The 18,090-nt window shown below is 38.1% G+C and overlaps 1 protein-coding gene across 1 annotated transcript; it reads left to right on the forward strand.

Moving 5' to 3' along the window:
* Positions 1-1,698: 1,698 nt before the first annotated feature.
* LOC140226234 (uncharacterized) lies at positions 1,699-14,375 on the forward strand. The gene is made up of 8 exons (XM_072306723.1): positions 1,699-1,739; positions 5,928-6,110; positions 6,955-7,025; positions 7,714-7,802; positions 8,775-8,881; positions 10,138-10,241; positions 11,341-12,387; positions 12,997-14,375. Exons 2-8 carry the CDS (start codon positions 6,060-6,062, stop codon positions 13,079-13,081), a joined length of 1,554 nt encoding a protein of 517 aa, XP_072162824.1. The 5' UTR covers positions 1,699-1,739; positions 5,928-6,059; the 3' UTR covers positions 13,082-14,375.
* The last annotated feature ends 3,715 nt before the right edge of the window (positions 14,376-18,090 follow it).

Below are 18,090 nucleotides of genomic sequence, written 5' to 3' on the forward strand. Positions count from 1 at the left end.
AAATAATTGCTATCAGAATACAAATTGCGTTTGCTTTAAAGATGTAAAGACTTGATATGTGAAAGTGTGTCTATTTCTCCAATGATTATTGTAAAATCTGCGTGGTTCGCATTTCCGTTCTTCTTCATGTTGCCTAAGTCACCTAACTCCCTGTACTTCCACCGGTTACAGCTCATTATTCCGAAGGTTCGTTATTCCGAAGGCTCTTAAAGTCCGAAGATTCGCTTTTCCGAAAGTTCACTGTTTCGAATTTCATTTTCGGATTAAAGAATCTTCGGAATAACGCACCTTCAGAATAACGCCACAAATGTTCGGATTAACGAAACCTTTTTCATTTTCGGATTAACGAACCTCTAGGTATAGGGAATTTGTGTGTTTCGGATTAACGACCCTTCGGAATAACGAACCTTTGGAAAAACGAACAGCACCCCTTCCAGCAATGGTACACGACGACATTCGCACGTAGGCCTTCATCGTGAGGACTTCGCACAAACTGTGCAATAATGGTTTTCGGCCCACTGTCGGAACACATTCGGAGAAAAAAAAAAAAAACTTCCAAATGGTTGATTTTGTCATTCGCATCCTTCACAAATCGTTCGCGTGCTCCGTGAAAAGAGTCCCTTCAAGGGGAAATCCAATAGGCCTACAAATATGATTTAGTCTGATAAGTAAAGAGTAAAATATTACGAATTCAACGGTAGGCCTATAAATTTGATTGAAATTGGATAAAAAATAAAGAAGCTATGACATTTTGAAGTTTCTCTATTCTGCGGGGAAACATTCTTGAATAGTCCATATAAATACGCAAATGGCAAAGTGATCGAGCATGTCATTTCCTCACGAATTACCATAGTTTTTACATAAAATGAATAAAAGAATTTCCAATGTTTCATTCAAACGCAATATTGGTGTAAGTCCGAGGCTCAAATTCTCGTATATCTAACTGATCACTATTCTGAATTTATTTCAACCAGGAACAACGTTATGTTTCAGATTTCAATGACAGAAGCATTGAATTTTCATCATTTGCATAATTATCCACCATACTGTTTTGCAGAAATTAAGAAAATAATCCGGCAACCATGGGGGGTAAGGTTGCATTGGAATGTTATAGTTTTTTTTTTTTTTTTTTTTTTTTTTTAACTGATATTGACTGTTAAGACCTTCTCTTTTAACAATCCACATGCTGGAGCTCTGTCAGGATTGAGCAATTTGAGATATACGCGGAAATCCAAAATGGCCGCCGGCGCGCGGCCATCTTGAAAATGCTATTTACTTTCTTTTAACCCCCCAGTACATCAAAAATGGGCATTGGATGTTTTTAGGGATTGAGCATTCAAATCTGAGGTTAGTTTCAGGATATTACTATGTTTTGATGTCTTGAAATGAAATGGCGGCCATTTTTCAAGATGGCCGCCATCAACATGCTGTAGTGTAGACTATGTAGAATCGCGCATAGACCTGACTTATCATTTAAGTTATCCTTTTTTTTTTTTTTTTTTTTTTTGGACAAGGGAGGTGCATAATGTAAAAAAAAAAATGAAGATTAAGGCTTGTATAGCTTAGATTCATTGATAAGAATAATACAGGTTACCTGTTATAACGAAGTCGCTTATAACGAATGACCGCTTACAAGGAAGCAATGCTAGCACTGCTGCAGCAGCGCCATTTACGTTATTTATCATACATTCCCCGTGTGCTGAATGGGGAAAGGTGACCTCTCCGAACTAATAAGCATGGTAAGTTTGTGTATTTTGTGCAGTTTGTGTTTATTCTTTGGTCATGTCGCGTGGCTGGAAATGTTTCTCCCTCAGGTATGAATGGAATAGAGTCTCTGGTGACTTTTGATCTCAATGTTAATTATGATTATTGGGCTTTTTTGACCGTCCATACAGGTATTGTGTTCGCACCCGTGTTCCTGTGGCACCATCCATTGAATCTCGTGTCTGCTGTGAGAGTTTGTACATTGTGGTGTGGTGTTTGTTTCTGACAGTGGATGCAATTTGTGCTAGAATCTATGTGCTCTTCCTACAGCCAACAGGTGCTCATTGTGCAAGTAAATTAAAGCATGGCTGCCAACTATGATATGAATGATGAATATCTCATGAACTGCGACCAACCCCATCACGTAGCGTAATAATGGGGCTGTGCATTGTAGCATTAAAATCATGACGGGGTAGTATCGCGGGGCTATCCTGGGTTTTAGGGGTCTAAATTATTTTGGGCTTCTAACTTCAGCACAGGCAAAGATACGGACTATGGAAAGCCAAATAGGATTAGGGTTAGGGTTATAGGGTTTTAGGGTTAGGGTTATGGTTACAGATTGTAGGGTTAGGGTTTGGGTTATGGTGAAACCATTTTGGCTTTCCATAGTCCGTATCTATGCCTGTGCTGAAGTTAGCAGCCCAAAATAATTTAGACCCCTGAAACCCAGGATAGCCAGTAGAGCACATCATTGAGAGTTTGAGGAAAATCGGACAATCGGTTCAAAAGTTATGAATTTTTGAAGTTTTTGCTTGTACTCAAAGCTGGATGAGAAGACTACTATAGCTTGTGATGTGACATGAGTACAACAGTACAAAGAAAGAATGAAGAAAATTCAACATATTTTCACTTTTCTCGCATAACAAAAGAACACTTGACTCCTCTCTTTCAGAAGGCAGGGGAAATAATATTACCCTTAATATATGTCAGTAACAAGTCAGAGAAATGTGCACTTTGTTCAAAAAGTCAAATTTTGTGAAATTCTCTTTTTATTTTCTTTATATGGTTGTACGCATATGACATCATGCACTGTAGTAGTCGTCTCATCCAGCAGTGTCTACGCAGATACTTTAAAAATTCATAACTTTTGAACGGATTGTCCGATTTTCCCCAAATTTTCACTGATGTGTTCTACTAATATTGCTGCATTCACTCAATCCACATGTCTATGAAGGTGAACTTGTCCTTTAAAGGTCCAGTTTACCTTTGGGAGCAGTGATTTCAAAAATGTTCAAGATATCACATTTGATGCATATGTGTAGGTCTGTTATATCATAAAACATCCTACCATATTAAATATTTGCAATAAAACCTAAGTAGATATCAGGGTTTTTCTCAGTAAACCGTAACTGTATACGGTTTAGTCTTGAAACATTTTTATTATAACTATTGTTCACATTTTGTGTATTTAACAACACTTAAAGGGACTGTACAGTACTGGTTGAGGTGGAGATTCATGTTTTGAACATTCCTAAGTGAGATAATGAAAAGCCTCTTACGAAATATGAAAGAGCATGTAATTTTAAGAAGGATTCAACGTTTATTTGATGAAAATTGGTTTTCAAATGGCTGAGATATCCAAAAGAGTGCTAATAATAAAAGGCGACATGCCACAACTTTATTAGGATCTCTTTGTTTCACATTGTTTTTGGATATCTCGGCCATTTCAAAACCGATTTTCATCGAATAAACTTTTGATACCCCTTAGAACTGCATGCTCTTTGACATCTCATAGAGTGGTTTCTGAATATCTCGCAAAACGTTAAAAGCTAAATCCTCACCTCGGCCAGAACTGTACACACCCTTTAACATCGATTATACGGATTCAAATTTTGACAGTGGTTGTTTCTATCCCTAACTCACGTTTTAGAACTATTTTAAAGCACTAATGCTTTCATCTGCAAATGGTAAATTATGCCTTTAACTCTTAATGACTGTGCCAGGCCCAAAACCCCTAATGTGCCAGAGGTTTTTACCTAACGTCAGAACGTTTCGAAACTGGACTGACATTGACATTGAAAACCGCCATATCTCTGAAACTATTGACTGTTTTGAATCAAGTTCTACACAACATGTATCAAGAAATTTTTGTTCTTTCGTGTCATGTAGTCAGTTTGCCATAATATCTATCTGAACCTGAAATATTGCAGAAATAATTGATACATCAAAAAATTATTGTAAATTTTTGTGTAGTATGGAAAAAAAGAGTCAGTCATGTTTTTTCTTCAATAGAACGCTCCTTTGACTCTGTGAGAAAGTTTCAGAGCAACATCTCCTCTTTCAAATGGTAAAAAAATTGCCTTCTAGAATTGTATGATTTTAAAGATACTAGCAGTTAATTTTGTCTTAGCAATTTCTCTTTCTGATTCAGTAATACATTCCCAAATCTGAGTCCTTTAGTCCCAGATCCTGTATTTGAAACTAAAGTAATTGTCCCGGGCCCTTCAAGAGTGTCTTTTGTCCACTTGAGAAGGAAGAACCTACTAATCCTCCTTTTGTCTAACCCGACCGCGGGCAGGGGTACTCCATTGAAATCAGCAGGCCTTTGTCCGTGTGCAATTACATAGGCTAGCATGGGGACGATTAGTGAAGTTCACCAAAACAAAAGGATGAAAGACTTGACCAACAAACCTAAGCTGACCCTCTTTGAGGGACAAAATCAAAGCAGCTTCCCGCAGGACAGCGTCCAAGCGGAACAATGCGAGTGGAACCGCATAGACAATACACACAGATTCAATAGCATACACACGCGTGGTTTACCAATGAGCCCTTTGATCCATACACATCTCGCAGGGGGTGCGCTCGCTGCGGATTTTCCCGACGCAAAAAAAAATATATCTAGCTGAAAAATCATGTATTTACTCAAAATTTTCCAATGAAAGGATGCTCATATTTTTAGTGGAAACGATGGCTATGCTAATCAGCTACCAGTACGTAACATTGGCAGTTTCTTGGTGTAACACATTACGGCACCACAAGAACTTAAATGATCAATGCTTTTCTCGCTCTTCTTAGTCGCCGATCGGCGACCATGGCACATCAGGACTAAGGTTGCCGTTTGGCGACCATGGCACATTAAGAGTTAAAATCGAAAAATTTCTTCAATTTGAAGATTTACAGGTGAAGTTGAAGTGTTGACAACAGGTAACGTGCAACGATTGGTTCTGCCAATAGTCCCTTTCTGTTCGAATTGATGAAATGTGACTCAGTCGAGAGGAATCTGGGAGAGCTATACTGAATTGATGGCCAGCGCATGCGCACAAATTTCAAATCCATTGACCGGATAAGATGTTCTTTGACCGGACAAGTACTTCCGCAAAAAACTTCTCATTTATTTAATGGCATTTGCTGGGTCAGTTTTTTGCTTCTTAGACAGACACCATTGATATGTACACACTACATACGCTATTGCGACGGTTTCAACCGTTCTGGTTAACGCAACTTCGACCCAATTCCCCGTGCATAAAAATGGTTATTATTATTTTTATTATCATTTTTTCCAGCTTGGTTTTCAAACCAATCTGGAAAAAATATATACAGGATTGATCAGTAAAAATTTTGACTCACCTCTTCCACTGTTTCCTCCTATTTTCTGGCTGTTTCCTCCACTTCTTTGCAGCGCTCCCCAATTCATCGCTGCCTTCGTTTGAAAAATGACCGCACGAACATCTATGGCAAGCCAAATGCTCCAAATAATCACTATATCGTTACACCTTTGTTTATTGACTAAAGTACTAGTATGCTGTTCGAGCGCTAAATTTAACTTCGTAATATTGTGAATGAGTTTGTATTAGTAGGATTATGGAATTGGCAAATTACAAGATTTATGTCAGTGACAATACTCCAATTCTAGAGGCAATTCTGACTGTATAGACAGTTGCCAACTGCAGCAAAAGATGCTGTTTCAGAAGAAAAAGAGCACCATGCTATAGATGTGTGACACCCACATTTTAAGTCCTAGCATCATCATGATCATTGCATAGCTCTTGCGTCTTGACTTGAGATCACATTTACTGTACTGTAGTCTTTGCAAGTTGTTAATGCCGTAAAGTTTAAATGAAGTGCATTTGCATATTTTCTATACCAGGTTTTTTTTTTTTTTTAAAGTAAACAAGTGTGTTGTGACAAGTGCATACCTCTTTTCCGTTTCATCCTCACCAAAGTCCTGCAGATTGCTGTAAAGCTTGTGTGTATAGCTGCCAGAGAGGAACAGAGCCCACCACCCTTGATGGACATGGGTTCCTAAAGATCACTGTCTCACCAGTGGCTATGATGAGGTTGGTGTAAGCACCAAGATGTCGTTCAAGCGTGACGGGAATGATGGAAGCCAGCTCAACCTCCTGAAGGTAATTAGGCCTACGGGTTGTTAATCCATTGAGGATGGGCTGATTTTGCTACAACACGCATTTCCTATAGACACTCCCCCGAGTATACCCAGGACTTGTCTTCAACGGGTAAAACTTTGGCACAGTGTTTTACATGTTTGTGACCACCTGCTTCAGAAAACCAAGTGGTTGCAAGTACAAGTGTATCTGATCAGAGAGAATTGGAATTTGGGTTGAGAGAGGTTATTGTGATGCAGGGTGGGCCATTTGGGATTCGAGCATGTCGCTGCAACTTGCCAAAATTCTTGTGCGACATCTGCAAAAGCCAGTAACGTGCAATGCAACATCCTTACGAATTTGCAATATGCTCAAAATAACATTCTCAAACATTTGAAAAATGTGTGTACAACTTGAGAAACATCAAACTGATTCTGTGACAGTTGATGCACAAAACATGAGACAGAACAGTGAATAAATGCAGCACAAAGAAAAAAAAAGCTGCAAAATTTTACGCACTGCACTTGCATGCTTATGATGTGTGCTCCACTCTCATACGGATTTTGCAATATTGTTACCAGTCAGAGCTTGCAACATGCCGAAATATTAAGTTTGGGACCACCGTGTGATATTTTAGTGTTGTCACCAAAAGTTGTCTACTTTTATGGTGTAGAAATTTCGACGTTGAAGAAAGGACAGCCTTGGACTATGTTTTAATTTTTAGTTGCCAGTTTATAGTCCTTTAATTGTCGTGGATGTCTGAAAGTCAAGGTGAAGACTTCAAGTCCATTATTTCCTCCTCCCCCCCCCCTTTTGTTGGTCTTGTGCTCTTTTTAGAAGGAGTCTTGTTGTTTTTTCGCCAATGCAGAAAAGGAGAGTTGCAGAGCTTCTAGCCAATGATATTCCAGATGATGAGGCAATATTGATGAGCAATGGAAGGTAAGAACATGGTGCAAGAAAAAAGAAAGATTTATCTCTGTGCTCATTACTAATTGATGGGTCAGAAAATAGCATTGTCTTGGGCCATACATGTGCGAGCACACTTTCTTTAATAATCATCTTTATTGCTTGGTCTTAGTGTGGCTAGAGATTACGGCACTTGCATCCTTATGTTAATTTGCATGATTAACGAAGAAGAAGATAAGGGATATTATCTCTTGTATTGGGAAAATTATTCATAATTATAATATTATGTAGTTTATATAGATTTATGATGCAGTGAGTTGCTTTGATGCAAATATCTTGGGGAAATAAATGGAAATGAAGTTGTAGATTAAATTAAATGATTTTAAAGCTAAATATTGAGGACCTAAGTGCAAACACAGTTGCTTTTCCATCTATATTTTCATTATTTCATTGTGACTGATTATTGTCATGTTATTGTTGTTAGTGGTATGATAATTATTCAACAAATGGGTCACTGAAAATCCATGTTTATCTGGTAAGTCTGGCTCTCATGACACAAATTAACCCATTCAGTGTGAAGTATGCAAGTGGATGTATTGTATTCCTACTTAGTCTTTGTATTGTACACTTGTGCAAACTAAATTGCAGAAAACATCAGACAGAGTTTTGCCTGAATACTTATTTGATTTTTCTACATTTGCACCTTTCTGATGCTTGGTAGATACGCCTGCACAGTGTGCCACTACAGACCTGTTTTTGACACAGTGGACATGCTGACCGTCCATCGCTCCGGCAAGAAACACCAGCATGGTGAGTATGAACTTTGACCCCTGACCCCACATACACATTACAGCCATATGAGGACAATTATGAGACAACCCTCCCCCCCCCCCCCCCCATCCCAGCTAAATACTTGTTTAATAGTGAAAGGGGTAGAGTAAAGATTAGGGTTAGAGTTGAATATGGATTAGAGTCGGGATTAGGAGAAGGGGAAGGGGTAATTGTTCTTGAACCACCTTACAGCATATAGCTGCGTATTATTTGGAAACTGGTAGGAATGAGAGGTATGAATCACATCTGTACACATAAAGATATGGAGAGAGAGGGTTACATTGACTGTCATACCTTTCTATTCTGAATCGCTCAGTGAACAAGCCATTTTCCTGAATGGATCCGAAAACTCTATTGTGTATATTAAAAATTAATGCAAGAGATTATCACTTTGAGGGTCCAAATTGGGAAAAAAAAATAGTTACATGCTGTGAAGTAATAATGCTGGCAATAAAGTGGCAATGCTGTGGGAGCCACAGCCTGATTTTGGCAATGAAAAAACTAAGTAAAAAAAAAAATGTGATTTAATTATTGCATGACGGATTGTATTCATTCACTCTTGCTGTGTAGCGTACTATGCAGGAGGTTATGTGTTTTTCATTGCAACTGATTGAGAAAATTAAATATGTTGTCATTTGTCCATCATTTGCAATAAGAAAACCCAAGACAAGGATTTCATTACTTTTTCTTTTTATGGCTGATGTATCCATAACTCTTTGCTAACTGATTATTACTGTCTGTTCTCAGATATTTTAAATCAAATGCAGAGGATTTGTGTGAAATTAGACAATTTGATTGTACACTGTACTTAATAATAATATGTAATTCGTGTTAGTCATCTCAAGGGACAAATTTGTGTAACTTCTTGCTTTTTGCTCGACTGTCTAGACTCGGTTACCAAGAGGAAGGAAAAATGTGCACTAATCCATTCTATCGTATTTGCATGTCCAGCCACAGAAAATCACTTTCGCAAGAAGCGGGAGCTAGCCATGTTGGTGCAGCGGAGACAAGCGGAGGCGGAGCTGAGGAGCGAGGGATTGCCAGGGAGGAGCAATGAGGTGAGGAGCGGATGTAAGTCTCTTCAAATGTGAGGAACATTCTTAGCGAGAACCACATCCAGAAAGAACATTGAAGAACACACTCCGATTTGCCACACAAAATTGTATCGCCAGCTTTCCAGCTTGAGTTTGAATTTCCCCTGCTTTCGATTCGTGAAGATTCTGGGGGCATTTTATGAAGCGTTTTGGAAGATATATTTTCTGACAAACTGTTATAAGCTACTGAAATTCTTGCATCTGATTGGCTGAGGGCCAATTTGACTGGCAAATATGTTGGACCAAGGGCTTCATGAGATGCCCCCTTGGTCTTAACTTTTATGCAAAACGATTAGAAATGACTTCCATGAAATATTTTTTTTTTTTAAAGCATACAATCGGCTGAAAAATAAGGAACTTATGACATTTTGAAGTTTTGCTAATTTCTGCAAAATAGTTCTTGTACAGTGGATGTGAATATGCAAATGAGTGAGCTAACCATGTCATAACCTCACAATTGTCCATTGATCTTGAATGTACAAAAGAAAATCAAAAAAAGAATCAATATTTCTGTCAGTGAAATCTGAAACATGCATTTATTCCTGATTGAATAACTTCAGAATAGTGATCAGTTTAACCAGGATTTAAGCCTAGGGGACAATTGCGTTTGAATGAAAAACTGAAAATATCACAATATTATATGCAAACTATGTGGCAAGTTGTGAGGGGATGACATACTCGCTTTGCATTTGCATATTCATATTGACCGTTCAAGAACTGTTTCCTGAAAAATTCGCAAAACTTCAAAATGTCATAACTTCCTTATTTTTCGCCGATTTTGATTAAAATTTTACAGTTGAGCTTGTAATGAATTTACGCATTCTTATCAGATTAACTTATATTTGGACTGGATTTTTTCCTGTTAAGGGAGAATCGTACATGAGGACTCGGTTTCATGCATGAGTTACTTTAAAGGGGGAATCAAATTTTTGGCACAGGTGTCTGTGGGGACCCCATAATGGTGAAGTCCTATGTAACACACAGCATACGGGCCACTCGCAAAGTGGCTATAATGTGCTTGTGAGTAGATAACACAAGCATTGTAAAAAGATGTTTGCTTTTTTTCCTTCATTTTCTTTGAAGGAATATAAATATGTTACATCACAATTGATATGAGACATTAGTGTTCTTTCAAAGAATATATATTAAACCAATGTCTTCTTGCATGTCTTCTGTCATTTTATGCAGTGGAATTTAATATGTGATTGGTTTTGTTCCAGACTAATGAACCAGCACCCCTGTTGCAGAAAGTGGAAGAGGCCAAGAAGCGAGCCCTGCTGAAGGAGGCTCCATACAATCCATGCCACAAAGGCAGGAGAGATGGGTGAGTCCATTCATACAGGGGGTTTCTCTCAAGCTGGAATGAGATTTGTCTCCAAGCAAGCAAGATAGCTGTCTGTACAGAGTCATAGTGCCCTTTTCTGAAGTTTGGTAGACCTGTTTAACCCTAATCAGACCGGGCTTTTTTGGCTATGCTAAAACCGGAGGGGGTGGATTCTGCCCCCCCCCCCCCCCCCCCCCCCCCCCCGCAGATATCGGCCATCGGTTTTGCGATCGCAACGAAATTGGCATGCGTGACACCCACGTCTTAATCTACAAGACTGCGTCATGAAATTTTTCGAAACAATCAATTTCTAATTTTAGTTCATTAATTATGCAAATTAAGCTCAAGATCATATTTTAGCCTTATTAAAAGCATTGTGAGTCTAATTTTTGATCTGTAAATCTGTTTTAGCATATTCAACAATTGTACATCACAAAAACTTCCAAAACTCATTTCAATTCTTATGTATTTTATTGTTTTCAGAATTTCTTATATATTTCTTTGTTTTGCAACATTTTTTTTTGGAAATTGTCAGTGACCACATTTCTACCATAAATGGCATAAAATTGATGAGTGAAAGTGATTAATTGTAAAAATAATAAGGTTTTTATGACTTTCATGACAGAGCACTGTTTTCTATAGGAAATGTCTACAAAATCACAAATTTTGCCCATTTTTGGGCGACATGCTGTTACAAAAATGGGCATGGCTTCGAAAAAGTATGCGTGGACGTTGCAAATTCGGTCTCAAAAGTTGCGCGAGACTTAGACGAAGAAAGTCGAGCCTTCTCGCGTTACAGAATTATAGCGCGAAACTAGGGCGGATTCCGCCCCCCCCCCCCCCCCCCAGCAGCCAGCAGCTGCACAAGTGATCATGATCCAGTGGTTAAAAATGGCTGTACACAGCTCTTTGTACCTTTCTAAAGGATGGTGCTATATTAGAATTATCATGACCTTTATAGGATTAAAAATACACATTAAAGTCTGTCTTGTAATACATGTACCTGTGTGTCTGTTTTCATAGATACAACACGTGAACGTGCGTACACACATGACATAGCCATGGTGACAATGTTTCTGTCTTATGTGTGTCTTTCCAGGTCAACGACCGGGTCAAATGCCAAGCCCTTCTTCCACAGGGTCCAGCAGATGCAGCTGAAGAGCTTGAGTCAGAGACGGGCCAATCAGATGCAGCCAAATTTGAATTCCTCCAATCAGAGTGAAGCAAGTTCCCACCTGAAAAAAGAGACTCACGTCAGGCCCACACCCCTCAAACAGTCTCCCGATACAGGAGTATCCACATTTGAAATCAAGCCTTATATTCCAAAGTCAAAGAGGGGGAGTAGCAGCTCAGGTTTGTCCAGCTCCAGCAGGCCTGGAGAGAAGACTATGGATCACAGTAGAGTGTCCACCTCATCTTCGCTCACTGAGGAATGGAGCTTGGGCTATTGCGGCAACAGTTCCCCTGTGAAAGAGGTTAGTGCTCCCCAAAGACAATTTATCAGTGAATATCTTGGAGGAGAAATCCTACTGCCCAATGCCAAACAATTGGATGTAAATGTCATCAGCGAAACTGTCCTTGCCACTGGCAACCCTGTGGAAACATTTACCAAGGATCAGAAGCAAGGGGCAATGAGGGTAGGCGATGTTAGAGTAACAAATTTAAATGCAAAAACTGAAGAGATATCTAGTAGACGGCTGCATCAATCTCCAAATCATATTTCTGAGGATTTGAAGGAGGGAACTTCTTCCGTCCACAAAACCAGCAACGTTATCAGTTTCAAGCTGAAGGTTGATGATGTTGGGGTGACAAATGCAAAAACTGAAGAGATATCTAGAAGACTGCATCCATCTCAAAATCATAGCCCTGATTTGAGGGAGGGACCTTCTCCCGTCCACAAAGCCGGCAACGTGATCAGTTTCAAGCTTTCGGGTGGAGTGAGGAACCATGGGAAGGACTCTCGATTGCATACGCAGGCAGAGCCGTCCATCCAATCAGCTGTGAGGTCGATGGAGTGCAGCAGCAGTGACCGAGGAAGAAAAGAGAAAGGGACAAAGGAGAAGAAGGAGAAGAAGAAAAGTCAGAATCCCCCAAAGAGGACAGCGGAGAGACAGAAAGAGATTGAAAGATATCTGGAGCTGACAAGGTGAGGTTGTTTGCTTTCTGAAATTGAGTAGAGAAATTGCTATACAGTGTCCAAAAAAATACAATTGGATTTTTGCATTGATAACTTCCAATATGATTAAAGGTCCCATTTACCTTTGTGAGCAGTGATTTAAAAATGTTCAAGATATCACATTTGATGCATATGAGTAGGTCTGTTGTATCACAAAACATCCTCCCACATAATTTGTTTTTTTTTGCAATAAAGCCTAAAATGTAGGGAGATAAAAGTATTTTTCGCATTAAACTGTAACTGCAGACGGTTTAGTCTGGATACATTTTTTATTATAACTATTGTTCACATTTTGTGTACAAACGTATTTAACAATACTTTACATCGATTATATGGATTCAAATTTTTATTTTGCAGTGGATGTTTCTCTAACTCACATTTTACAACTATTTTAATGCACTATTGCTGGGTTTTTGTTGTTTCTTCTGCAAATGGTAAATTATGCCTTTACACTGTCTGAATGCTATTTCAGGGTCTAAAAATACAACATTTTGCCTATACTTTGCAGAAAACCCCATTCAGCTTGGTTAAGTGGTCACAGAGAAATGTGAATGGTTATGATTTCTTCTTCTCTCTCAGTGCTGGCTGGGTGCAGGATCGTGGGGGTCAGTGGGTCAAAGGTCAGGATGTAGAGTTCGACTCGGACGAGGAGCCACCAACATAGTGATTGTTGAAGACATGCTGCCTTCAAATGAAGGACTTCTTGTCTAAAAGTCATGCAGTACAGTGGCACACAAGGATTGTCACTGATGGAGAAATGAAAACAGAAGTAGAATTTTTGGGAATTGACAGTACTCAGACTTGGATGTACATTGATTGTTTCTAGTTGTGATCATAGTAACAATCATGTGCAAAAATTCAACCATCAATCCATGGAATGTACCGGTCCTGTAAAAGCAGTTATTTTCGCACACAGATATATTTGCGAATGAGGATGTCACGGACATTTTTGTAACATGTTTTGTTGTGATTTTACATTGAGGCTATTGTATGTGCACTACTAACCTGCCCATTCACTCTGCAAATTCAATGCTATTCAGATCAGGTGGTGATATTTTTGCATTGCGCTAACTTCTCAGCCCGACAGTGATTTGCAAAAGCGGTGAAAAAAGAGAGGAGCTTTTACAGTATTCATTTGACTGAGAAAAGGGTTATTCTAATCTGCAGTCTTTGAGCAAAATGAGATAATAAAGTGTCTGAGCGAAGCAACTCGATGTTTGTCTTGTGGTCAGCTGTATGCGGTACGAAAAGTTGTGCCGGGGAATGGAATGTTTTTGTAGCCACCAGTAGAGGGCAGGCTTTACTGTGTAGTTTTAGCTTCCCACCAGCAAATAGATTGCACCACCCTTAGAACCACCACTTTGTTGTACCAAAGATAACTCGAATATATCTAGAAGAAAAATCATTAAAAGTATGACATGATATCAGCTTGGTTAAATGTAATTACTGTAAAACGAGGAATGCTCGTGTGCATTTTAATTTCGCGAATTTCGCAAGAGCCAAAATTCGCGAAATTGAAAGGCACATGAAAGTTCTTGTCTGCATTATAGGCATTAAATGTTAGAGGCAACTTGCAAAAATTTCATGCTGCAAAAAAGGCCGTCGGCTTCAATTCATAGTAATGTAATGCCATGAAAATATTGTTTTACGGGACTCTAAAGCAAGAAATTTTTGCAGCATGAAATTTTCACGAATTGGAGCTGACAGCCTTTTATGCAACACTTAATTTGGGGGAATTACCACTGCAATTCAATACATATAGTGTAGACAAGAACTTTTACATGCATCTTATTTCAATTTTTTATAATAATTTTTAATAATTCACAAAATGAAAATGCACACCCCCCCCCCCCAAAAAAAAAAAAGAAGAAGAAGAAGAAAAAGAAATAGAGTCTTGTCAAGACTCCTGAAGAAGGCGTAGGATGCCAAAAATTTGAGTTGAATAAACTCATGCTTTATTGGACAATAATGCATTACCAGGTTGTTTCTTCATTTCTTCATGGATCCAATACGTGAAATCTCAATATGTTTATATATATATATATATATATATGTAATATGATATGTATGTATATAGTTATATGTATTTTACATATCGTTATTATACCAGAGAGAGAGAGAGAAATAGATAAATATAGATACACACTACACTGCATGTATTTGAAGAGTTTGTTCACAAAAACCGATAAGTCCATTTTTTAAGATTTTGAAGTACGGTCTCTGTCATAAAGTACAGAATAATACCTTTGAAATGATATATTGGTCACTACATATAAAGGTACATTTTTGAAGTTATGGTCAAAAGAAGGAAAAATTTTCTCATTCTCTTTATTTTTCTTGACCTTTAATCGCAAATATCTCCATTTAGCAAATGTGGACTTATCGGTTTTTGCGAACAAACTCTTCATTTTATAACACTCCCACCAGGATGCGCATTACATGCTAGGATCCCTCACATATATAGCGCACATCCTTGGTAACGCCTACAGCTGTAAATGTATTGTGATAATTGCTATTGTGCTGTCCGTCTGTCTTCAAAATCACAAAAGGTAAGCGAGCCCCAAAAATTTGTGCATTGAAAATAAACTGTGTGTATTGAACTGCAGCATGATAAATTTGCAGAGGATTACTTCCCCTTTTTTCTGTCCTACTATTGATATTATTTGACCAACGCGTGGGGTACTAATTACTTTACATGTGCGTGTACATTGTGCAGATATGTGTATGACCATGCGTCACAAAACCAACAAAAAGTCACACGCACTGATTAATGTGAGGAGTCAAAATAGCTGAAATAGGTGAACCTAGCCAATCTTGAGTTTTTTAATATTTTCTGAAAGAGCAAGACCCCGTTTACAGTGCGGGGCCGGGCTCGGCCGCGGCATAGCGCACATCCTTGGAGGCTCAGCCGCGGCTGAGACCACCTCCAGAGCGAGGCCAATTTTGGCCTCGCATTTGGCCTTTTGTGCGTTTACACTGAAGCGGGGCTGGGCACGGCCGCGGCCGAGCCGTGGCCGAGCCGTGGCCGAGCCTCGCACTGTAAACGGGGTCCAAGTCTCCTACGTTATGCTAAAGTTTGGGATCGTAAAACAAACGGGAAATTGTGTTTTCAGCAGTTTTTCTTGAACTCTTTTTTTTTAATAGCATGATTAGATGTGTCTTATAGATTCCCTTTTTTATTTCTTAAAAACCATGTACACACTCTTCAACTCTAATAACTTTAGAAAGGGTGATGCTGCTGCTTTGAAAGTTGCCCTTAATCATGGACAGAATGTGTCGATAAAGTAGGTTCAATTTCAGCCTAATTTGATAATCCGTTCATTGTTTTGCTCCAGTGGTTTACATCCTGTTGTTTGTTCCACTTATTGTACAGCTAGCGTGTCTTGGTAAAGATTAAGAGCATGAATAGACTCTGTACTTCAGACCCTCTTTTCTCAGTTCACACCTTTCTGCAGTGTGTGCTTTCTTTCTAATATACTATAGATAGGTTAGGAGAGTCCATTCAAATTAAACTGCTCTAAACTAAAAATCCATGTCTGGCAACTATATGTCGATTTTGTGATTCAGGGCCACACACACATATATAACATATATATATCTATATTTATATCTATCTATCTATATATATATATATATATATATATATATACATATATATGTGTATATGTATTATATGTATACATATACATATACACTGTATATGTATGTATATATATATATAGATATATATATATAGATATAGATATATATTTATGAAGAGTTTGTTTGCAAAAACCGATAAGTCCATATTTGCCAAATGGAGATATTTGCGATTAAAGGTCAAGAAAAATAAAGAGAATAATAAGAAAATGTTTGCTTCTTTTGACCATAACTTCAAAAATATACCTTTATATGTAGTGACCAATACAGTTTGTATATCATTTAAAAGGTATTATTTTGTACTTTATGACAGAGATCGTACTTCAAAATCTTCAAATATGGACTTATCGGTTTTTGCAAACAAACCCTTCATATATATATATATTTATATATATATATATATATTATATATGAATATAAGACGTATGCTTTCTCCGCCAAAGAGCACACAAACAATCCAAATCTGGCACTACGGTTCAGTACACTTTGGTTTGGTTCGCTTTGGTCCACTTTTGAGTGCTCGAATGCACCCATACTCTCACAGTCAGCAAACTGAATGCATGCAGACATAAACAAAAGTGAAAACGGCACAGAGATAAGAATTGTGATGTTTAGAAGAAAGCGCCTCTTTTTACTTTAATGTGAACCATCATGCTCATAAAAACAAATACATTTTATATTTTTGATACACAGACATTACATCTTATTTAATTGCAGATATCAATTTGGTTTTGCAAAAAAAAAAAAAAAAATGTATGAAAATACATTGAATCCATGACAGATAATAGTAACAACACCAACAGAAGTGACATACATTGTAATCTCCACAAGCAAATATTTTATCTCTTTCTTTGTAGTACTGGCTAAAATAATACAAAGAATTAAAAAGACGAGGAGAGAGAATGAGAAAAAAAAATCCCCACAAAACATGAAATGCGTATCATTAGAGTACAACTACTGCATTGTGGATGTAATGATCGAAACGATGGAAGTGCATAATTGTAGTGCCTGAAAAAGAACATTATATACAACAACCTATGTTAGCAAACTTCTCTGAAAATGTGTAAGTTCTGGGAGAAGTCCATAATGGTAAAAAGGAATTAGTGCATTCAGTATGTTTACCGCTGTTTCATTGTGTTAGTTTGGGTTTTTTAACAACAGACTGGCATGAAAAGTGAATGAGTCACACACATTTTGATTGACAGATAGTGAAGAGAAGAGAGACAGTGAAAGACCATGAGAAGGAGAACTAGGGTCAGTGAGAGATGGATAGATAGATAGATAGATAGATAGATAGATAGATAGACTGACAGATACAGTTGTACATAGATAGATAGACAGACAGATAGATAGATAGATAGATAGATAGACTGACAGATAGATAGATAGATAGATAGATAGACAGACAGATAGATCTAGATAGACAGAAAGATGGATGGATAGACAGATACACGTAGGTAGATAGAGAGATAGATAAAGTATATAAGCAGGTGATAGGAAGAGAGTGAAAAAAGGAAAAGGGGAGGGGGCTAATATAGATAAGGGACAAAAAAAAATCCGAAGTAAAATGACCATTTTAGGGGAGGAAAATAAAACAGGAAGATGGGATATGTTGTGTACAAGTGAATGGGGAAAAAACAGTGTTGGGTAACAATTAGACTACATGTACCTGTGGAGAAAGAGCACTGAACTGAACAAACTAATTGGATGCAAGGATGGCTAAATGATGACTAATGATGCTATACAACTTTTACAGACATTTCACCATAATTCAAGCCTTTTGGAATGATTTTCACACCTTCATAATATACTTCTAGCTTACTGTATTTGTCACTTTGAAAGATTGGCACCGAGAGAAGATTCAGACACCGATTACAGCAAGTGTATGTGGTCTCCTTTAAAGGCAGAATAGCCCCTGTCTAGTATTGGCACTCCAGCTCCTTTTGAGGGAACTGCCATCATCTACGACCTGAGCATCATCGCCAGGTGCCAAGCTACACCCTTTGGCAACCACGACAGACAGCAGGGGTCAAT

The sequence above is a fragment of the Diadema setosum genome, chromosome 3 (genome assembly GCF_964275005.1).
Source record: "Diadema setosum chromosome 3, eeDiaSeto1, whole genome shotgun sequence".
NCBI classification, from domain to species: domain Eukaryota; kingdom Metazoa; phylum Echinodermata; class Echinoidea; order Diadematoida; family Diadematidae; genus Diadema; species Diadema setosum.

What these genes read in the sequence shown, in the direction of transcription:
- LOC140226234 (XM_072306723.1), top strand. Translation starts at nt 6,060, where the DNA reads ATGTCGTTCAAGCGTGACGGGAATGATGGAAGCCAGCTCAACCTCCTG. An exon ending in TGCCAGGGAGGAGCAATGAG is followed by an intron (nt 8,882 to 10,137) that starts GTGAGGAGCGGA and finishes GTTTTGTTCCAG; the next exon opens with ACTAATGAACCAGCACCCCT. An exon ending in CACAAAGGCAGGAGAGATGG is followed by an intron (nt 10,242 to 11,340) that starts GTGAGTCCATTC and finishes GTGTCTTTCCAG; the next exon opens with GTCAACGACCGGGTCAAATG.